Source organism: Rattus norvegicus, chromosome 13 (assembly GCF_021556685.1).
Source record: "Rattus norvegicus strain SHRSP/BbbUtx chromosome 13, alternate assembly SHRSP_T2T, whole genome shotgun sequence".
NCBI classification, from domain to species: domain Eukaryota; kingdom Metazoa; phylum Chordata; class Mammalia; order Rodentia; family Muridae; genus Rattus; species Rattus norvegicus.
In genome coordinates, this window is record NC_141546.1 from 42,340,892 (window position 1) to 42,363,834 (window position 22,943).

A 22,943-nucleotide genomic window follows, 5' to 3' on the forward strand; every position below is an offset into this window, starting at 1 on the left:
TTACAATTAGAAACTTGAAAAGCCTCAAGATGGAAATTGTACAAGCCACCAATGTTGTTAATAATATCAGAATATCGGCCACACCCGTGGGGACAGAGCACACCAAACGAACACCAACACGGTTCCACGTGGGGAGATTTTAATGGGGGAAGGAGACAAAGGAAAGGGGTGACAGAAAGAAGAGAAAAACAGACCTAGGGGGCAGGGAATCTGCCTTTTATTCCCAGGTGGAGGTGCGAATTGATCCAAAAGGTCTTCTGGGAATGTTTGGCCATTGCCATGCCAACAGTAGCCAAAAGGTGTCACTGCTAGGGGCAATTCCTGATACCAACAGAAATTACCTCGAACAGTGCGCAAAGCCACGAGGAACGAGGAAGACGCTTGCTGCAGGCAGGGAGGGGTCTGGTGCTAGCATGGCTTCTTAAAGAAATCAGGCCACTCTGTACAACTTTCAGAAGGAGGAAATTGGACTCAGCTGGTGCTGGCTTGGCTGCGCGTTCCCTTGCTTGGAGCGCCGGCAGTATTTGTAGGTCAGAAATGCCAGGCTGCAGGCTCCAAGCAGCAGCAGAGCGAAGAGCACGTACAGCGCTGTCTGTGCTTCTGCGATGCCCAGCATCAGCCCCAGGAAGGGCACTTCCGACTGCACGGGACTGGCAGTGGGTGCAGCGTCTAGGAAAAGGCAACGGAGGCTCAGGCTCTGGCACTGTCAGCCACCAGTGGGCTCGGAAAAATCCTGCTGACTGCTGCGGTCCAGAGGCTGCACAGTGCACCCCAAACATGCGCAGGACAAGCAAGCTCACAGCTGTGGTGTGGGCCTGGGTCCCCTTCACTGCTCTGCTGTTTTTATAATTGTTTTGGTTTTTAATTTGGTTTTATAATATGTATGTGCATACCATGATGCTCCTGTAGGGTCAGAAGACCACTTTCAGGAATTCTATTTTGGGTTCCTGGTATTGAACTCATGCCACAGTGCTTTTACCTACTGAGCCATTTTTTCTCCTGGGACGCCTCTAAGTAGGTAGGTAGCCATGGATGACTTTGAACTTCAAATTCTACTGCCTCTCCCTCCTAAGTGCTAAGATTACAGGGGTGTCAAAGAGCACACATGGACTGACCCATGGCTCCAGTCACATAGGTAGCAGAGGGTGGCCTTGTTGGGCATCAGTGGGAGGAGAAGCCCTGGTCCTGCCAAGGCTGGACCCCCCAGTGTAGGGACTGTGGGGGGGGCGGGAAGGGGGACGGATGGGGAGGGGAACACCCTTATAGAAGAAGGGGAGGGGACTTATGTCCAGAAAACTGGGAAAGGGAATAACATTTGAAATGTAAATAAAAAAAATCCAACTAAAAAAAGATTAAGGGGTGTGCTATCGTACCCCATTTGTATGGTGCTAGGTATCACCTCGTGCACACTGGATGAGCTCCCCACCAACTGAGACAGCCACAGCCACAGCCATAGCCACAGCCACGGCCCTGTTTTAAGCATCATTTTGGGCATCTGAAGCACACCCTGACTTGGACAATGGTCTCTGGTTTTCATAGTCATTTATATTTTTAGTCACCCAGTGAGTATTGGCCTCAATGCTTTCACAGTCCTCTAACTTGACCTAGTAACTGCCTGGAAGAATCTGTCCTCAAGGAGGATGCCCTGGTGGTTCAGGGGTCAGGGCTGGAAGAATCCAGATCCGCTCGGTTCTACAGCAGGACCCTAGTCTCTGCAGGCAACATCAGCTCTGAGTCCCGTAGCAGCCCAAGCCCTGGAGCGCCTGCTAATGAGTGAAGGGGTCAAAAGTGTGGGCGAACGTCTGAACTAGGAGGTGGGTGGGAAAAGTTCCCTCTTGCCCTTGCCCCATTAGCTGGTCCCTCCCAGAGCCACCTCACCTTCTGGTTGCTGGAGACAAGGATGAGGTCCTTGTGCAGGGTCGGGAAAGCCATTGCAGCGGACGACGGTGGCATAGAACTTGGCTGATGCCTTGGGGATCCTTGGCAAAGACGGGTCAGAGCGGTTCACAAAGTGCACACCGAACCTCTCTGCGAAGCCTGTGGCCCATTCAAAGTTGTCCATGATGCTCCATACCGTGTAGCCTCGAAGGTCCACCTTGTCCTGTACAGCTGCTCAAACACAGGCCTGGTGTAAGTGTTCTTCACAGCAGGACACCTCATGGCTGTCCCCACTGCCCGAATAGTAGAGTGTGAGTTCAGCTCTGAGAGCCCACCCTGTGTCTTAGCAGGTCCTCTACAGTGGACTGCAGGGCCACTGGTATCTTTCTAGAAAGGCTCAGTTCTGAGTGGAACAACTCTACTGCATTCTTCTGTAGCTAAGGCGACTGAGTCAGGGCCCTGAAATACTCTTCCCCACAGAGAGACAGGAGCTTCCAGAAGCAAAAGATCTGATCTGTAATAGGACCCCTGGCCATTCCCTTGGCTGTAGTAGAACCGAGGGTCTACATACATATCACACACATAGTGTGCAGCCATGTGTTCGTGTGAGTGCTGTGTGGGTGCATGTGGGGCCCAGAGACGATCCGCCGTGGTTTTGGAATTGAATTCACGTCTCATGGGTATGCGATGAGCACTTTACCAGCTGAGTGCTCTCCCAAGCCTGCGGCCTTGGAAACAAAAAGCCCAGGCTGCCCTCGGCCTGCTGTAGAGATGCCAAGAAGCAAGAGAACCTAAAGGTTCCAGAGGACTCGAGTCGGACACCCAGGTCTAGCCAGTTCAGGCAACGGGTGTTACTTTCTAGGAAGGAAAAAGACCTGAGATTCTAGCCTCAAACAAATGCTTCAAGAGCAAAGGCCCTTGGGCTGCCAGAGTGTCCTCTTCCGGACGTTGTGGTGCTCCAGCAGCGAGGGGCTCATTTGGGCCAGGCAGGGTGGAAGCCAGGGCTCTTACCCTTGAGGGCTTCGTTAATGTAGCTGCGCAGGTAGTAGATCCTGTCGGTGTCGTTGAGTTCCGGCTCTCCTCGTCTGGAGACACCATTCTCGGTGACATAAATCGGAGGATTATTGTACTCCTCCTTCAGCCAGTTCAAGATCCTCCGGAAGCCAAAAGGGGTCACCTTCAGCCAGAAGGAGCCAGAGACTGGCCAAGAGCTGTCTGCAATGGAAGCAACGCCCCTGCAAGTTTAAAGGCAAACGTCAGCTCCTGCTTATGAGCTCCAGGTCTCGCTTATGGAACCTACCCTTCCCACAGAACACACTTCACAGTAACGGACCAGCTCTGCACGTCCTGTCTTCTGCCTTCAGAGAATGGGTCTTGTAAGCATGAGCTACAAGAGGAAGGGGCGTAGCAGTACCTGTCTGTACTTCTGGTGCTGGGGAGGCAGACAGAGGAAGCCCCGCACATACCCAGCTCTCACACACAAAAGGTACAATAACTTTTGCTGTTATAAATAAATTGCAATTATAACAACAACAACAGTCTCGATTTTTTTTTTTTAATTTTTGAGACAGGGTTTCTCTGTGTAGCCCTGGCTGTCCTGGAACTCACTGTAGACCAGGCTGGCCTCAAACAGAGATCCCCCTGCCTCTGCCTCTCGAGTGCTGGGATTAAAGGTGTGTGCCACTACTGTTGGGCTCGTGCAAGGATTTCTTATTCTTGTTTCCCAGGTGACCGCGTGCACATAAATGATGGTTTAGCTTCTGTGCTGACGAAAGAAGCCAAGGACATGGGTTAGGGACAGCGGCCCAGAAATGGCAGCGTTGTGTGGCCATTGCTGGATGCAACCATCAAGCACACCCTGTTCTGAGGCCAAACAGACCTGAGCACAAACGGGCACGGGCACTTTCTGCCTCACGGGCCCTGTTGACCACCTTACCTGTCTGCATCAAAGGAGGAGAAGGCAGCCGGGTAGTCGAGGTTGTAAGCTAGGACAGTGGTGTAGTGGTTGAACCCGAAAAAGTCAAAGGTGCCCTTGATCCTACTCTTCTCACTCTCCGTAAACTCAGGGAGCCTAGAAAGAGGGAGCCATTAGGGGAAGAAACCCAGGAAGAATCCCACTTTGAGGAGAGAATCTGGACAGGCAGGGAGCACTCAGAACTCCGGGTGCTTAGCTATGAGTAGAGAGCTTTCGGGAGAGAGAAACCTTCTGTGTGCCGCTTCCCTTCTCCCCAAAGAGCCTCTCTGCCCACAGCCTCACTGTGTAAGTCCCCGCCCCCTGCCCCCTCTTTCACACCATTCGGATTTTCACCATTTATGGTAGATGTGGAAAGCACCAGCACATCTCCATCACCTTGGATGATTCCTTCGTGCTCTTAAGTAGTCTTCTGTCGTTTGAGTCCTCCCAGCTCACCCTTGGGGAGTCCCTGCACTTTCACTTGCTGTGTTCAGTCACCTGATTTCTGTCCTCATTAACAGGAGAGCTCTGAGAACTCCGTGTGGACTTCTCTGTGCTCCTTCTGTCGCTGGGCTCGTGTTCCCCACCCTTGCGTCTCCCTCTGGAGTCCATAATACTCCTCAGCTGGTGCCCTCAAGGCCAAGGCCTGCCTGGCTCCCAGATCTCCCTCACAAGGCCCTGGGCCTACGCCGCAGCAGGGTCAGTCTCAGCTCTGTGCTGCATGCACTGTGCACCCCAACCCTGAGACACAGGGACTCTGTTGCTATGAAGGCCCAGCTCCACCCAGGGCCGGCCTCCCATGATCCTTTGGAGTTTTCCTTCTACTGAGAAAACTGAGGGCTCCATGTCATCTCACCATGCCAGCTGCTCTGTCAGCCACTGGAGAAGCCAGACTCCGCCTACGGACCCTTCTGGGTTCTGACCTAGAGGTGCAGCAGCTCAGCAAAGCCGTGTGCAGGAACCAAAATGCCCCCTCGCAGCCTGCACATCAGACACTGGCCTAGCCTCAACCATGAGGACCTGTCCTGTCCGGGCCAGATGTGTGCTACACGGTAAGAACCAGAATTGTAAATATTCCAGGGTGGGAGAGATTAAGATTTGGGGGAAAGCCTCACAGGCCGTTAGACACACATACTTGCTGAGTCCTTTTCTTCCTCCCCTGGCCACAGGAGCTAGGGAGAGCTGGTGACTCTGTCCCCATAAAGCCAGGGGCCATCTTTTTGTGTGTTTCCACAGCAGTACCTCTAATGGCAACTGGATGGTTCTTACACCTGGATGGTTGGCGGCGGGCAGCCCTGTTCTGAGCATCACTCCTGGGGCTAAGCATGCTTGCCCTGGCCTTTACTCCTATCTTTAGCAGTTATGGGATCCAGGACTGGGAGCTGATCCTGACAGGAGTGAGTAGAGCCCGGAAGAAGTGGTGTTATGTTATGAACCACTGCCATCTGCTGGCTGAATGGCAAACAGCCTGGAGAGTTGGGTAAACAGGGGAATTTGTCCTTGGAGTGAGGGAACAGGGTTGCTTAGAAGTGGGTGCTCTTGGGACAGAGTCTGTACTGTTCTGGAGAACAAGAACAGCAATCGTTTGTCCCTGAGCTGATTTTCTTTTTAATTAAATTTTTTTCATACAAAATGTTTTGATTATGTTTTTCTCTTCCCCAGCTCTACCCCATCCCCTATCTCCCTACTCAGCCAACTTTGTGTTTTCTCTCAAAAATAAACAACGAAAACTACCCATAGGTCAGAGATTCAACTCTCATCAAAAATGCATCTTCCTGCAGTAGATGGGAACTAACACATGAACCCAACTGGACAGAGGGCAGAGACCGGGAGACCTAGGAGCACTAAATCCTAAATGCCTCCATCGAGCCCCTCCTCCCCTCAAGGATCTATGCACGGAACAGGAGGTAGGAAGACAGTCGGAGTCAGAGGTGACGGATGGCTCCATGGAAGCAGTGTCGTCAGATACGAAGGACTGAGTCTCACATGCTGTCTGCCCCACGCTGTCTTCTTAGCAAAGACAGAGCTGTAGGCGTGGCCCCCTGCCTGGCACTGCCACCCACACCACACACGCACTGCTGTGGGCCCAGCACTTACCTGGACTTGTTGAGGCCTGCCGCCAGGCTTCTGTCGCGGATCCGTGTCTTCATCACCTCCGGGTAATCTCCGTTTTTGAAGATGGGGTGAGCAAACCAGCCCCCCATAAACTGTGGGGGGCAAAGGGGTGGTAAATCTTTGTTGAAGCTGATATGGGAGAGTGGTCTCTCACCTTTCACAGGCACTGGCTATCCTAGGAGGCTGTGCCAGGAGGGCCATCCTCCCCCTCCTGCCAGCAGCCCTTCATTGAGCGTGGGTGCTCCATGTCAATATTGATTTACTGTAGAATTGATTTCCAGGGGGAGTGTGCACATCCCTTGTTTTGAGAACTAGAAAATCAGGGACACTAAAGAGTTTCTCGGAAATCAAGGGATTCCGGCACCCGGAGTGATGGGTTCAGCGGGGCTCTATTGCCTACTGTAGTCAGGTCTCATTGAAGCACTCGCATTATAGCCAAGGATGACCTTAAAGCTCACAGCCCTCCTGTTTCAGTCTCCAAGGTGCTACATTACAGACATACATCAGCAGCGCCTGTCTAACGCAGTGCTAAGGACAGATCCAGGCTTCGTGCATGCTGAGTGAGTGGCCCTGTGCTAACAGGGTTTTAACATCATTAGGAGTGGCAATAGTAGTGTGTGTGTGTGTGTATGTGTGTGTGTGTATGCTTCAGAGTGTGTGTGTGTGTGTGTATGCTTCAGTGTATGTGTGTGTGTGCATGCTTCAGTGTGTGTGTGTATGTGTGCGTGCATGCCTCAGTGTGTGTGTGCACGTGCATGTGTGTGTGCCTCAGTGTGTGTGTGTGTGTGTATGGATGCTTGTGTGTGTGTGTGTGTGCATGTGCATGCCTCAGCGTGTGCATGTGTGTGTGCATGCCTCAGTGTATATGCATGTGTGTGCATGCCTCAGTGTGTGTGTGTGTGTGTGCATGTGTGCATGGCAGAGTGAGGGTGCATACCACGGTGCACATATGGAAATGAGGAGATAGCCCTGTGGGGTGTCTTCTCTTCCACTCTATGTGGGTTCTGAGGACAGAATTCAAGCCACCAGGCTAACATTGGCAAGTAACATTGGCCCACCAAGCCATCCTGCCAACCCACAAATGAGTTTTTAAGCCTTAAAATCAGCTCTTGGGAGGAGAAGAGAACTCGCTGCTCTCCAGAGGACCTGCGTTTGGTTCTTAGCAGCCTGACCAGGTGGCTCACAACCATTTCCTGGATATCTGATGCCCTTTTCTGGACTCCACAGGCTTTTGCACTCGCACGCACATGCCCACACGGAGACACACATGCATACACATGAAAATAAAATACATCTTTTAAAAAATCTCGCGGCCTCTTATAACTCATGCCTTTTGCCCAGCACACCTCTGGGTGAACAGGAAAGATTTCACACAGATGAAGAACGTGAGGATCAGGAAAGTTAAGCATTTCCCCTCGAGCTTGAAACCTCAAGTAAGAGCAAAACTGAGTCTAGATTCAAACCGTCGGTTCTTATCTCCATCTACTTCTATAAACGCGGGGGAGAGAACACAGACCTGTACGTATCTCCTGGCTGCCTCCACGTCCCCCTGGTTGGTGGGATCCCTGGGTTCAGCCCAGTCACTGCTGATCGTGATGGAGATGGTGCCTCCCTGGCGGGCGCGGTATACATCGTTGTAGAGATGCCAGGCCTCAGCGTGGGCCTTTATTAGGTTGTGTCCAGCAATGTACGGAGCTGTGCCAGGCCTGAAGGAGATTCCTGAAAACACACAAGGTTGTCAGCAGAAAACATCATCCTCTCAGCATACAGAGGGAAGAAGGATTTGACACTAGGAACCGGGACTCCAATTCCCACCACTGAATGCAGAGAGTAGTCAGCCTTGCAGCGTTTCTCAGGGAACAGGCAGCAGAGAGTTCTTAGAGAACGAAATGCGATTGCCTGGGGCAGGGGGCGGGCAGCCAGCAGCACTCTAGCTGACAGAAGGTGCTAGATCTCTGGTGGCTTATGTCCCCTTCTGCAGAGGGATGTCTACCGTGATGTACACTCAGAAGTTGAGGTTCTTGAGCTCTAGAGGACCACCATGAAGTCAGGACTGGAGAACACACCCGGTGGCCACAATGACACACTCCAGGAGAACAAGTGCTCAAATCAAAGTGCCAACTGAGAGCTGGGAAGATACGTCTATCAGTAATCCAAGAAATCTCTCCCCCTTCCATTGCAAGTTTAAAATCAAATATGTGTGAGTGCAGGTGGGAGCCAGGGGCAGCTTCGGGTGTCATTCATAGGAAGACGGGCTACTTCTCTGAGACAGGGTCACTTGTGGCCTTCACTAAGCGAGACTGAGTGGCCAGTGGGCCTCAGGGAGCCACCTGACTTTGCCTTCTCTGGGTTGGGATTACAACTGTGTCTGGGCTGTTTGTCTGTTTGTCTGTCTGTTTGCTGCATGGGGCCTGGGGAGAGAATCCGATCCGCATATTTTCATGGCAAACACTTTACCAACTGACCCATCTTCCCTGGCCCATGGAGGCAAGGTTTCTAACTCACGGCCTGGCCATGATTCTCATGACATCTGGAGTTCAGGTTTTCAAGGTGCTGAGAAGATTATGGCCCAGGAGCTGACAAGCGGGGCCTTTACCTGGAGCAGACACCCCAGTGCCGTAGCCTTGGGCTGCAATGACGAAGGGCTCGTTCAGAGTGATCCAGAACTTGACTCTGTCCCCCAGCCTCTGGAAGAGCACATCCGCGTACTCCTTAAACCGCTGCACAATTGTCTCGTTCTCCCAGCCCCCCACGTCTTGCAGTGCCTGGGGCAGGTCCCAGTGATAAATGGTCACCTATGAGAAAGTCAGATTAGGGTTCCGTCAGACGCTTCCTCAGGAAGCTGGCGATGCGCAAGGGTCACTGACTCGGACAGGCTCGAGGAGCTCTGAACTACCTCTGAGACTGGGAAGAGAATGTTCCATTCTTTAATTCTGTCCATGTGAGTTTATGGGCAAATTCAAAGCCAAAGTTGAAAAACTGTTTTGGTGCTGGGGGAGATGGCTCAGCAGGCAGAGGTGCTGCCACCAAACCCGGGGACATGGGTTCAAGACCAGGAATCCACATAGCGAAAGGACAGAAGTCACTCCTATAGCCCTGGGCTCCATCCCAGCACCACATAGCGGGCATGGCACTGCACGCCTAAATACAAGTATGAGGTAGAGGCAGACAGATCAGAAGTTCAAGGGCATCTTCACCTCCTTAAGGAGTTGGAGGCCAGCTGGGACATATGAGATCTTGTCGCAAACATAAGTAAATAAGTGAGACCCGGTCTGACAAATAAATGGATATGAGAGGCACCACCCTAAAAATAAATATATTCAATAAATAAAATAAGAACCCAGCATTCTGTTGGTATAAGTGGGCTCCGCTTGGCCCATTGCCTGCAGGGACCACAGCCTCACCTGTGGTGTGATGCCAGCAGCCAGCAGGGCATCAATGAATCGAACATAGTAACTGAGGCCCGCTTCATTGATGAACTTGGTGGTTCCGTCTGGGAGGATTCTAGACCAGGCAATGGAGAAGCGATAGTGGGACACGCCCAGGTTCTGAAGGGCCACCACATCCTCGGCAATCTTGTGGTAACTGTCACATGCCACGTCTCCGTTGTCATCATTCCCGATCCTCAGTGGTGTGTGGGAAAATGTGTCCCAGATACTGAGTCCTTTGCCATCTGCTCTCCACGCGCCTTCAACCTCAAGATGACAAGAGACAGTCTAAGTCATCTGAACAAACACAGGCTCCCAATGTGTCGCCTGTGGGAGTCTCCTCTGCATACCCCACCTCCAGGTACTAAAGCTGCTCCACACAGCACACTGCAGTCTGCTGCTGTGCTGCCTTCCTGAGTGGCCATGTACTGCAGGAGTGTGGGCATGTTCTCTCTCCCTCCACCCCGCCCAGCTCTGGCTCCGGCTCCGGCTCCGGCTCCGGCTCCGGCTCCGGCTCCGGCTCCGGCTCCGGCTCCGGCTCCGGCTCCGGCTCTCTCTCTCTCTCTCTCTCTCTCTCTCTCTCTCTCTCTCTCTCTGTGTGTGTGTGTGTGTGTGTGTGTGTGTGTGTGTGTGTGTGTGTGTGTGTGTGTAAAAGAGAAAGACAGAGACAGGGAGAGTCTCATATAGCCTAAGCTGGCTTTAAACTATGTACCAAAGGAACCAAGTATCCTACTAACTGAATCTGCTCTCCATACACCATCTCCAACTCCAAGACTGTATATTTCATTTTATTTTCCCAATTAATCCTGGCAGTGGGGTTTGGCATATGGTGGGTACCCACTAAAGATCTTCTGTGAACAATTTCATATCCCCTACCACCTCTGAGGAGAGCCAATCAGAAAGCAAGGATAATCTGTGTGGAGAATCTGTGGTCGAGACATACACAGCTGTTTCTATGCCTTCCTCCTCCCCTCTAACTCCCTTCTGATAAGCTACTGGAGAATGCTTGTCTATGGTGTTCACTGGGTATGTATGTGCCGCTTCTGTAATTTACTTTAAAACATTTCAACAACTATGGTGTGACTGGTCACAGCTAAGGCGGTGCTGTCACTCAATAATGCACATCCAGTCCTGGCTGGGAGGGGCAGAGTGCAGCCAACAGCACTGTTGTGAGGATGTAAGAAGCCTGTATACATTCTATGCAGCGATCTTCACTGGAGAGAGGAGATACAAACATGGAGAAATGAAAGGGCTAGCATTAACCCTATGGAGTCAGATTTTTTTCCTGGGAGGTGGCTAAGTCAGAAGAGGCTCTGACTGGAAAGCAGGGGGACCTGGGCTCGCTGCCCAGCACTGCATACACTGCGAGTGTTGCTGCATGCTAGTAAGCACAGTGGAAGGTGGAGGCAGGAGGATGAAGTTCAAGGTCATCCTTGGTTACAGAATGACTTTGAAGCTAGCCTGGTCTACATAAGACCCTGTCCCATGTGAAATAAATAATAAATAAGTGTGAAGTGGGAGGGCATCAGGGCAGAGAGATACAGGCCCGTATGTGGACACACACACATGCTTCTCAGTTCTGATAACTATGAGCACTACCAGCTGTGACACTCCGGGGCCCTGAGGATACCAATATCCAGATGTTTGCTGTTGTGAAAAACAGCTGGGGCTCACTGGAGAAATGGCTGCTTAACAGTGGGGAAGGAAGATGAGCCCAGTGCCAGAAAGGAAGATGGCTAGGGTACGGCTTAACCAGTAGAGGATCGCCTGGCTCGCATGAACCCCCGGACTATCCCATCCCAGCATCTCAGAAACCAGGCACAGTGGCGCACGCCTGTGACCCCAGCATTTGAGGAGACGGAGGCAGAAGGGTAAAGAATTCAAGAATTAGGGGTGCTCAGCAAACTGTATGAGACCCTGTCTCAAAAACAAACCAACAAAACAGGAAAAGGAGGAGGGATGATGATGATGACGACGATGATGGTTGTGGTGGTGGTGATGAAGGGAGGCAGAAGAAGGGGAGGGAGAGAGGGAGAAAATTCTACAAAATTTAAACAAAACAAATTAAAACAAAAATGCTAATCAGACCCAAGTTGAGAAATCCTGCTACAGGGGACTGATGCTGTTTGCCTGAGACATAACAAGCGAACCCTCCGGAATCTTAGCATTTGCCCCTGTGAGTCTTTAGAGTAAGGTGTTGGCCAGAGCACTGAGTAGGACGAGACCTGGGGTGTCCTGAATTGAGTAATAGAACAAATGAGTGGGTAGCTACTGTTTACCTAATAAACGTCAGTCGGTGGCAGCACTGTGTGCTGTGGGGTGGGCACCAGAGGCTAGCTGACCTGGGCGGTAGTGACATCTAGACAAAGCCCGCATGAGCCCGTCCTTCCATGAATTGCTTTGTTGTTTATTTTACTACAGAGTAACCAATTCAGAGGTAGATGGGAGGAGACCCACTGTGAGCTCCTCATCAAGTGGCTATTGCTTTCCCCCCATGGTACTGTAGGTCAAGCCCAGAGCCTCACGAATAATGGTGAGCATGTCCGCCCTGACTCCACCCCTTGCCATTACCTTTCCTTTTTCTGAGGAAAGTAATAGAATAGCATCACATTCTCTGTATTAGCCTCCTTTTGCATGATCGCAGCAGGAGTCTGGTGTCAGAGCAGGGCAGGCAGTTTGGAACCAATTTAGGCAAGCTGCCTACTCGATGAGCGGGGTGCGGAGACCTCTAGATGGAGACTGTCGATTGGCGGACCCTTCCCAGAACATTTTGTCACGGCTCAACCTGCTCTGTTTGGCCTTCAGATCTACAGACGCCTAGAAAATAGATACCTGGCCAATCTGGAAAGATGTGTCTAGACTGAATTAACAAAAGGGGAAATTGTTCTGAGTGTGAGTGGTACCCTCCAATGGCTGAACTCCAGCACCCATCTCTCTCAGTTCCTGACTGCAGAGGCGACCTGACCAAGGTTCACCCCACTTCCCATCACAGCATCCTCAAACTGTGGACCAAAAATCAACCCTTTCCTGCCTGAAGCTGCCTTTGCCGGATATTTTATCACAGCGACAAGACAAGGAACAAGACAGTCCCTACCCAAACCCATCTGACTGGATTTGGGGGTGTGAAGCACCTGGATCCCTTACAAACACACGCTGGCCCGCACAGGTCTGCCGGAGGCTCCGGCTTGTGTGTTTGCCTCCCCAGTGCTGTACGGACGGAAGCTTGGAGCCCACCCAGCCGCGATGCGGGAAACTGATCTCCGTGGCCCCAAAGTCCTCACCTGGTATGAAGCAGAAGCCGCACTCCAGATGAAGCCCTTGGGAAACTCTCCATACAGGAACTCATCTTCCCTGGCCAGGGGCATGCCATTGTTGGCAATGACCTCTGCATAGTATCTGGCTGAGGCTCTTGCTGTGCGAGGTCTGCTCACATGATTAAAGTCAACGTGATACAATCCAAATCTCATGGTGTAGCCAAGCAGCCACTCGAAGTCGTCCATCAGCGTCCAGGCAGAGTACCCTCGAAGGTCCACACCATCCAGCTTGTAGGCTGGGGATAGCCCACAGAAAGCAAGAAAACTTTTGTAAGAGGAGGCAGGAGCCTCAAGCAGCCTAGTCATGTGCTACTGCTAGACTCCAGGCTTGTTCTTAAACCACAGATGTGTGCCCGGTCACTTGCTTCCCAAGAGAGCAATGGGTTACTTTGTCACGTTTACTTTTGCTAGCTTCAGTGACCTTACAGCAGTTGTTAAGGGGTGTGCTTCACATGCAAGGGCCTGAGCTCCCCTTAGATATTAGGCACAAATGTGAATATATTGATGTCCTCTTTTTTATTTTTATTTTTTTAAAAGATTTATTTATTTTATTTATATGAGTACACTGTAGCTGTCCTCAGACACACCAGAAGAGGGCACCAGGTCCCATTACAGATGGTTGTGAGCCACCATGTGGTTGCTGGGATTTGAACTCAGGACCTCTGGAAGAGCAGTCAGTGCTTTTAACCTCTGAGCCATCTCTCCAGCCCAATGGTGTCCTTTAACTTTCTTTTCTTTTCTTTCTTTTTTGGTTTTCATTTGTGGGTTGGAAACTAGGGCTTTGGATTCTAAGCAAGCAACTTTCCAACTGAACCACACCCGGAGCTCTGTAAGTGGGAATTTTACATTTCTATTTGTGTATGTGTGAGTGAGTGTGTGTGTATGTGTGTGTGCATGTTTGTGTGTCTGTGTGTATGTTTGTGTATGTGTATGTGTGAGTGTGTGAGTGTGTGTGTGTGTGCATGTTTGTGTGTCTGTGTGTATGTTTGTGTATGTGTGTGTATGTGTGCATTTTTGTGTGTCTGTGTGTATGTTTTTGTATGTGTATGTGTGAGTGTGTGAGTGTGTGTGCATGTTTGTGTGTCTGTGTGTATGTTTGTGTATGTGTGTGTATGTGTGCATTTTTGTGGGTCTGTGTGTATGTTTGTGTATGTGTGAGTGTGTGTGTATGTGTGTGTGCATGTTTGTGTGTCTGTGTGTATGTTTGTGTATGTGTGTGTATGGTGTGTGTGTGTATGTGTGTGTGCATGTTTGTGTGTATGTGTGTATGTGTGTGCATGGTGTGTGTGTGTGTGTGTGTGTGTGTAGGCCAGAAGACAACCACAGGTGTCATTCCTTGAGTGTCACCCAATTTTTTTCAGAGCCTCTCATTTGACCTGGAGTTCACCAAGTGGACTAGGCTGGCTGGCCAGTGAACCCCAATAGTGCACCCCTTCTGCTTCCTAGGCCCAGAGATTTTGAATGGATACTCTGTCTGGCCTTTTCCTATAAATTGAACTCTGATCCATGTGCTTGCAAGACAAACACTTTACTTCCCTGCCCCATGCTCCAAAGAGAGCCCTTCAAAGCACCTGCCAAAGCATTGAGACCCGTCATTTACGGAGGACTGGGAGTTGGGGAGGTTTAGGGAGAAGAACCGAACCTCCACGTACCTTTCAGAGCCTCGTTGATATAGGTTTTGTGGTAGAAGATCCTTTCTGTGTCATCCAGTGTGGGGTTTTCCAGTCCCTGTCCATTTTCAGTGATATAAATAGGAATGTTGCCATACTCCTCCTTGATCCAGTTCAGCAGCCTCCTCGTCCCCCAGGGCACGTCTGGGTGCATCACACCCGTCGACGAGTTCATTTCGATTAGCTTCAACTCCATGTCATCATCATAGCTGGGTGGGTTCAGCCTGGGAGTGCTGTGCTGCACAAACACAGACGTGTAGGTGTTGATGCAAAAGACATCAGCGGTGCCTCTGACGTAATTCTTCTCTTCCTCTGTGAAGGTAGGCAGGCGGGAGCTGGCCAGGTGCTGCAGCTCACTCCTGTTCCCCACAGTCCATTTCATGACGTCTGGATAGTCCCCGTTTTTAAAAATCGGGTGGGCAAACCAGCCCATGGTAAACTGCAGCATCCGGTCAGCGGCTTCCACATCCCTTTGGAGCCCTGGGTCCTTGGGTTCTGCCCAGTGAGTGTTGAGGCTGAGAGAGATGACACCTTTCTGCTCCGAGCGGTACTTCTCATCGTAAGTATGGTAGACCCTAGCATGTGCCTTAATGACGATATGGCTAACCTTATAAGGTAGCCAGCCTGGCTCCTGAACACTTGGGGGAAATATCCCTGAACTGTAGCCTAACACCACGTGACACCAGGGCTCGTTAAAGGTCATCCAGAACTTGACTCTGTCACCAAAGGTCTTAAAGCAGAAGTCTGCATAGCTGTCAAACAACTCAATCAAAGAAGGGTTCTCCCAACCTCCAATATCCTGGAGGGCCTGGGGCAGGTCCCAGTGAAACAGTGTCACCATGGGGAAGATGTTGTTGTCCACCAAGCTGTCAATCAGTCTGTTGTAATAATCAACGCCTTGTTTGTTGATGGTACTGTTTCTTCCTGTTGGGAAAATTCGAGACCAGGAGATGGAAAATCGATAGGACTTGACCTTCAGGGTTCGAAGGATGTTTAGGTCGGCGTCCAGTTGGTGATAGCTGTCGCACGCTACGTCTCCGGTGGCATTGTCTTTCACACCATTCCCTGGGGTGTGGGTGAAGTTATCCCAGATGCTGGGGCCTTTGCCATCAGCATTCCATCCTCCTTCGATCTGATAGGCTGAAGAGGATACACCCCACAGGAAGTCATCCCGGAATGTGCCGTGATAGAACAAGTCTCTTTCAAACCTGGGCTGCTTGGAGAACTTCTCCCACACTATTTTAGCCTTGGAGGGCACCTCCGATGGAAGGCTGTCGGTGACCCTGGCTCTGGAGGTGAAGTCTGCTCTCATGGGCAGTGGGTTTCTTTTGACTTTCTTGGCTGAAAAACCATTCTTTTCAATGATGCTGGTGAAGAAGTATGCAGATTTCCTGGGAGTTCGTGGCCTGCTGCTGTCATTGAAGTTGACATGGTATAGCCCAAACCTCTGACTGTAGCCCAGGGGTCCTTCATAGCCGTCAATGAGGGAACGAACAATGTATGAACGGACATCCACCAAATCCTCCTTGACAGCTGTAAAGAGAAAATGAAAGTCAGTGTGTGTGTGTGTGTGTGTGTGTGTGTGTGTGTGTGTGTGCACGCGCGCACGTGCGTGCGCTTACCTGGCACAAACTACCTATTGTTCTTCATCCCCCTTAGCCTGAGTTTTCTCTTTTTAACTTAAAAAATGTTTATGCATATGGGTGTTTTGTCTGCATATGTACCACGTGTGTGCAGTGCCTGCAGGGGTCAGAAAAGGGCATCAGGTTCCCTGGAACTAGAGTTCCAGATGGCCGTGTGCTGCCATGAGGGTCCTGGGAATTAAACTCAGGTTCAGACAGTGCTCCTAACCATTGAGCCGTTTCTCCGATTGCCAAACCCCTCCCCCCATTACCTTAAAAAAAAAAAATCATGTGGCCCAGGCTGTGTTCAAACTCTATGTAGCTGAGAGTAATCTTGAACTCCTGGTCCTATTTCATCCACTGCCCGGTCAGCATGACCTTGGTGAGGACAGAATGACACAGTTCCTGCCCCCTGGGACAGGGCCAGTGGATGTGGGCCTCCACCAGTGCTAACATTAAGACTCCATGATAATCAGATAGCACAAGTCCTGAAGGCACAGGTGTGGCTAATGTCTCAGCAAAATGGTAAACACTGGGACCCTCATGATGGCCCCTAAGGCTGTGTGAAAGAGCTCTAAAAACATGAGTTTGAAAGTATATAAGCTTGGGCTAGAGAGATGGCTCAGTGATTAAGAGCACTGTCTGTCCTTCCAGAGGTCCCAAGTTCAAATCCCAGCAACCACACGGTGGCTCACACCCATCTGTAATGGGATCCAATTCCCTCTTCTGGTGTGTCTGAAGACAGCTACAGTGTACTTATTATATATATGTAAATAAACCTTTTTTTAAAGAAATATATAAAATATATATATATTTATATAAAATATATATATATAATATATAAAATATATATAAAGATGAAATATGAGTTATATGGGGGGCTTCACAAATCTAAAGGAACAGAGGTAGCTACACTATGAGCCAGCTTGTCAGAAAGATACAAAGGTAGGCAAATTTCTGAGTTCAAAGTTGGTTTGGGCCAGAGCAAGATTAGGTCCAGGTATGGTAGAAATGTTAATTTCAAGACAGGGTCCCACCCAGCTAGTTTATCCTCTATGCTGAACAGAGGCAGGCAGGTCTCTGAGGTTTTTGGTTTTTTTTTTTTTTTTTGTTTTTGTTTTTTCAGTGCTAAAAGGAACAGTGCTTGCTGTTCCTAAGGATTAAGGGGTTGGGGTCACAGTATGCTGATTCATGGGATAATCAAAAGGAAACATGAAGTGAGTGGCTGGACTGCTGTGTAAAGTAAAAGACTGGGCTGAAGATCTTCACATGAGCTATCCAGAGAATCTCTAGAATTGTAAGAGAGAACTGCTTGGAGAACGGTCTCACTGTCTTGAGTTAGAACAGAGAGAGAGAGAGAGAGAGAGAGAGAGAGAGAGAGAGAGCACTGTGTCTGGAGATTTCCAGAAAAAGCAGATCGGAAAGTTGGGCCCATGGTTTGACTGCAAGTCGTTTGTTTACGGCACTCCCAGACACCCCTTCCTCAGAAGCTCTCTCCAAGCCGAGGCTGGTCCTTGGCACTCTACCCTGAGTACGTGTTACAGGCGTACACTACCTAATGTATGGAACCTTGTACCAGTGCTAGGAGAGTGCTCTACCAACACAGCTACATCCCCTACCTATGTTTTGAGAAGGCTCTCCCTAAGCATTCCAGGATGACCTTGAACTCGAGATCCTCCTGCCCTGGCTCTAAGCGCTAGGGATAAAGGCGTGCGCAAACGCAAGCATCAACAAGTGTCCTTAAGGAGAAAGTTCACGTGGAGACGGAGGCACTGACTGGTGTGAGTGAGGCTAATTTCCCCACTCTCTGGATAATCTGTGGCTGGAAAGGATGTGGAAGACCGTGCCGGGAAGACTCCTGCCTTCTCGGATTGACCGATCTCTGTTAACTTTCCATTCCTGCCCTGCTCGTTGGCCTCTCTGAGTGACAGGGATCATGAGCTGATTCTAGTTTCATGACCTATCTGTGCTGGAAACCACTTGGATAAGAAAGGCGTGGGGTGCACGGCTCCACCGCAGGGCAGGGCAGGGCAGGGAAGTGCCATGCAGACGGGACAGCCAGCTAAGGGAGATGGAGCTCAAAGAAATGGTGCCCTGTGGGAAGTCCATGGCTTAGGGCTCTGTCCTAAGTGTCAGTCCATTCTGGATCCCACTACGGACTGAGAGTCCCCTTTAGAAAGAATGGCATTAATTCAGTACTACCTCTACTGTCTGAGAGTCCCCTTTAGAAAGAATGGCATTCATTCAGTACTACCTCTACTGTCTTTTACAATCCCTGCTTCATCGTGGGCTTTCGGTAAGTATTAGTTATAAACTAAGTGCATTAGGATATTATTGGACTGGGGCTGGAGAGATGGCTCAGTGGGTAGAGGCTCTTTCGGAGCAAGCCTGATGATCTGAATACAATCTCTGGTCTCAATAAACAGAACTCTGGAGCCAGTCCTCTAGGGATCCGCATCCCTCTTACCCTTGAGCACCTCGTTGATGTACAAGTTGAAGTAGTTTACTCTCACTGAGTCGTCAAAGAGGTCCGCTTCTTCCCCTACTGGCATGCCATTCCCAGCCAAGAAGATTGGAAGTTTCCCTTTCGTGTACTCCATAGACGCGAACCGAAGCAGCCTCCTTATGCCCCAGGGCACCACTCGGATCCAGGGAGATGCAGTCTGGGGCCACTCGGGGTCCACATGCTGGGAGAAGCCTCCGATGTTATCGTAGCTGGAGGTGCAGGTCTGCCGCCCAGCCTTGCTGATGAGGCGGGAGGTGTAATGAGACAGACCCAGGAAATCCGCAGAGCCCTTAAGGAGCCGCTTCTCCGCTTCAGTGAACTCTGGGAGTTGGGCCAGAGGACGGCCACACTGCTGGTTTATGTGCTGGATCTGGGCCCGAAGGGTAGTGGGGTAGTCCCCATCTACAAAGATGGGGTGTGCGAACCAGCCCAGCATGAAGTGTAGGAAGCGCTCAGCAGCAGCAAGGTCCTGAGGACTCTTCCTATCCAGGGGCTCCGCCCAGTCTGAATTGAGGACGATGCCCACGCGCCCCTGCTGCTGTAGGCGATGGTGAAGGTCGTAGAGATGCCAAGTTCTGGCATGTGCCTTGAGGATCAGGTGAGCCACCTTGTGAGGGAGAAAGGAGGACATGATGTCAACGGTGGCATTAGCAAGTCAGTGTCCACAAGTTACTGCTGAAATTACACGGGCAGCCTTGGGTCTGGGGTGTGGCTGGGTTGGTAGACGGCCTCACAGTCACAAAGCCCTGGGCTCCCTTTCCTGCAGTGAACCTGGTGTGCTGGTGCAAGCCTGGAACCCCTGAACTCTGGAGGTGGAGGCAGGAGGACCAGACTTATCTATGGCAAGTTCAAGGCCAGCCTGGTCTTGAGGTTTGAGGCCCTCTTTCAAACAAAGGAAAGAGCTACCACAGCTGAACAGCAGTGTGGACTTAGCTCTGATGACAGTGCGTTGAGTGAACCAGGATCACTAAACTAAGGCCAATTATGAAAATGCCACAGAAGAAAACCCAGTACTGGACAGGATCAGTCCTAGTAACAAGTGTTATCTGTGACATTTACTGTGGACTAAATTGTGTCCCCTATATGTACATGTGAAGCCCTAAGTCCCGATGCATAGTGTTTGGGAAGGCCCTTGGGAGGTGACTGGGTAGGACAGGATGACACTGGTATAAAAGGAGCCACCAGTGGGTATGCTCCATTTTTGTCCCCGCCCCCAATCCCCATGCTCTCTCCTCCCTGGAAGACCTAAGCTGTCTACAGACAAAACACAAACTACACTGGAAATGAGAGCAGGTTAGTTCTTGATCACAGACTGTTTACGCTGTTTAAGCCTCAGTATCGTGTCACAGCAGCCGTGAGACGTAGGTCGTAACCCTGAAGCCATAGGAAGTGAATGCTGAGGGCTGTGGCTCAGGGTATAGAGCGCTTGTCTACCTGCTCTTGAGGTTCAAGACCACAAAGAAATGGGGGCCACGTGAAGCTGTAGGGGACAGTCCACCCACAGGGCCACCAAGAGAAAGAAGAAAAAAATTTTCGACAACATTGCCAGCTTGACAGAATTCAGAACCACCGAGGAGACACACCTGAGCCTGTCTGTGAGACAGTTTCTGAGGAAGTTTCAAGTGGGGTTAACTGAGGTGGGAAAACCTACTCAAAGGGTGGGTGGCACCGTTCCATGGGCTGGGCTCCTGGACTGAAGAAAAAGGAGAACGGGAGCTGAGCGGAGCTGAGCGCCAGCATCCGTCTCTCTCTGCTTTCTGATGGCAGCGGATGCTATGTTCCCGGCTGCATCATGCCGACGTCATATGCCCGGCTGCCGACGCTGTGCCTCCCCTGCCTTGGGAGGGGCTGTGCCTTGGCTTGTGAGGCAGAAGAAAGCCTTCAGTGCTTTCCACAGGTATTTTGTCAGAGCAATAAGAAAAGTAACCATGACGTAAGTGAAGGAGAAAGGCAAAGCCTTTCTCAGCCCTGTGAAATATCTCAGAAAATCTCAACTGTAAGAAAAGCTTACAGCAAAGCAAATCCATCATAGTCTACAGGTCTGGAAAAGGCCCTAAATGATGCTCTATTTTGACTTCTGTAGTTCCACTCATTTGGGCAAGTTCGCTATATGGCGTGTGTGTGTGTGTGTGTGTGTGTGTGTGTGTGTGTGTGTGTGTATTTCTGTACAGTGTTTCCTAAATGTTTCTTCTATCTGACTTTATTATTGTTACTGTTTTGTATGTGTACTTGGTAAGAATGTTATGAAGATTTACCTTAGTTGGAAAGAAAGACGATATGGGTTTTATGGTGCCACCCGGGCTGGCCTTAAACTCAACAGCACTCGTGCCAAAACCTCCCAAATGCTGGGGCTGTAAGCTTGGGCCATGCCCAGCTCGTTTTGTAAGAAAATATCTTACTTGTGTGTGTGCTTATTACTTGAAATCCAGCATTTGTTCATGGATGCAAAAGAGAAGAAAAGAAGAAAAGCTTACACAAACCAGGCTGGGTGGCTTGGTCTGCAAGCCTAGCTCTTTAGAGGCTGAGGCAGGATTTCTGTGAGCTGAAGACTGCACTGTGAGTTTCAGGTTAGCTTGACCTACAAATGGTGATCTATCTCAGAAACCCAGAGCAAATAAACAAATGAATAAGGTTAAAGGCTGTGGCTATGGTTAAGTTACATAGGTAAGTGCTTGCCCACAACGCACAAAGCCTATCCCCATCCTGGTCCACCGGGGCTGTCTAAAACTTGGCGTGGCAGCACACACTGCCATCCCAGCACCAAGGAGGTGGAGACTGAACCCAGCACCACCTGCATGCTCGGCCAGAGCTCTACAACTGAGGGCCTCCAAGCCTGGAACTTGCCTTTGGAGTCAAGAAGTCTTGACAGAGGGGCTGAGGGTGTGGCTCAGTTGGTAGTGTGCTTGCCTATGATAAAAGAAGCCCCGGGCCTAATCCTCACCGCTGCTGCTTAAAGATCAGGCATGGTGGCAGATCTCAGGAATGCAAGCAAGAGATCAGGAGTTCAAGGTCATCCCCAGCCCCATTGTAAGTTAGGTATCAGCCTCAAGTGCATTAGACAACACTAACCAAACGTACTTTCTGCCCTCTCTCTGGACTCCTTCCAGGGACAGGACGGAGAACGTGTTTCCTAATTGACAGGAGTTGCAGGATGGGAGGAAGTACCTTAAAGGAAGCCATTCCTGGGTCAGAGATGGCTGGTGCGTGCTGTCCAGTACCATAGCCTGCATAGCTCATCACCCATGGCTCGTGGAAGGTCACCCACAGTTTCACACGGTCCCCGAAAGTGGAGAAGCAGAAGGCTGCGTAGTCCAGGAAGGCCTCCACCACACTCTCGTTCTGCCAGCCGCCTTGCTCCTGCAGGGCCTGAGGCAGGTCCCAGTGGAACAGTGTAGCCATGGGCTCGATGTGTGAGTCCAGCAGGCGGTCGATCAGTTTGTTGTAGTAGGCGACACCTTGGCGGTTGGGGGTGCTCTTCTGCCCAGTGGGGAAGAGGCGGGACCAGGAGATGGAGAACTTGTACACCTGAGCCCTGATGCCTCGGAGGAGGGCGACATCAGAAGCTGGTTTGTGGTAACTGTCACTGGCCACTTTTGCTGTGGCTTGTCCCTCGGCAGCATTCAGGTTACCGTAGTGATCCCAGATGCTCGGCCCTCTGCCGCCTTCTGCCCAGCCTCCCTCCACATTAAAGGCTCCCGTGGATACGCCCCAGAGGAACCCTTCTGGAAACACATCTTGTAGGAAAGCATCCCTTTCCTCCCTAGACTGGTTAGCAAAGGCTGCCCAAACTCTCTGGTAGGCTGATCCAGGGGATGAGGGTACAGCTGTCTCCTGCTGCTGCTCAGTCTGAAGGGCCAGGCTGTCGGTTAAAGAACAAGATGGGCTGTGGGATTGAAGTGACATAATTAATGACTGAGTCACAAATGTCGAACAGCATCAGGCATGCTGGCTCAGGCCTTCAGTCTCAGCACTGAGAAGGCAGACACAGGCAGATCTCTGTGAGTGTGAGGCCAGACTGCTCTTCAGAGTGAATTCCAGTTAAATAGTGAACCTCATCTAAAGAAAGGAGGAGGAAGAGGAGGAGGAGGAGGAGGAGGACAGAAAGAAGAAAAATGGGGGAGGGGGAGCTGCACAGCTTTAAGCTACACACCAAAGATAGCCCCCATCTCACGTCCTAGCACTTCAGATAAATCCACCCTTCCTATGTGGCATGCCGAGCTGTGTGTCTCCTGCCAAGCATTCTGGTTGTTGAACTGGGTTTCTCTTCCTCATCTGTGACACCCAAAATTCTCCAGGAAGAAAACCCATCCTCTGGGTTTTGGCACGAGTGCTGTTGAGTTTAAGGCCAGCCCGGGCGGCACCATAAAACCCATATCGTCTTTCTTCCCAAGTAAGGTAAATCTTCATAACATTCTTACTAAGAAAACCCAACCCCCATATTTCAGCAGGTTCTCCG

The 22,943-nt window shown here is 50.6% G+C and overlaps 1 protein-coding gene across 1 annotated transcript in view; it reads right to left on the bottom strand.

The window, feature by feature from the left end:
- Positions 1 to 125: 125 nt before the first annotated feature.
- Lct (lactase) overlaps positions 126 to 22,943 on the bottom strand; it is a 42,521-nt gene continuing 19,703 nt past the window's right edge. The window contains 12 exon segments of the mRNA NM_053841.1: positions 126 to 669; positions 1,879 to 2,109; positions 2,890 to 3,113; positions 3,815 to 3,949; positions 5,930 to 6,039; positions 7,464 to 7,666; positions 8,544 to 8,742; positions 9,352 to 9,642; positions 12,657 to 12,925; positions 14,342 to 15,892; positions 18,449 to 19,094; positions 21,653 to 22,370. Coding sequence (NP_446293.1) covers positions 452 to 669; positions 1,879 to 2,109; positions 2,890 to 3,113; positions 3,815 to 3,949; positions 5,930 to 6,039; positions 7,464 to 7,666; positions 8,544 to 8,742; positions 9,352 to 9,642; positions 12,657 to 12,925; positions 14,342 to 15,892; positions 18,449 to 19,094; positions 21,653 to 22,370 — 4,795 coding nt within the window. The 3' untranslated portion in view covers positions 126 to 451.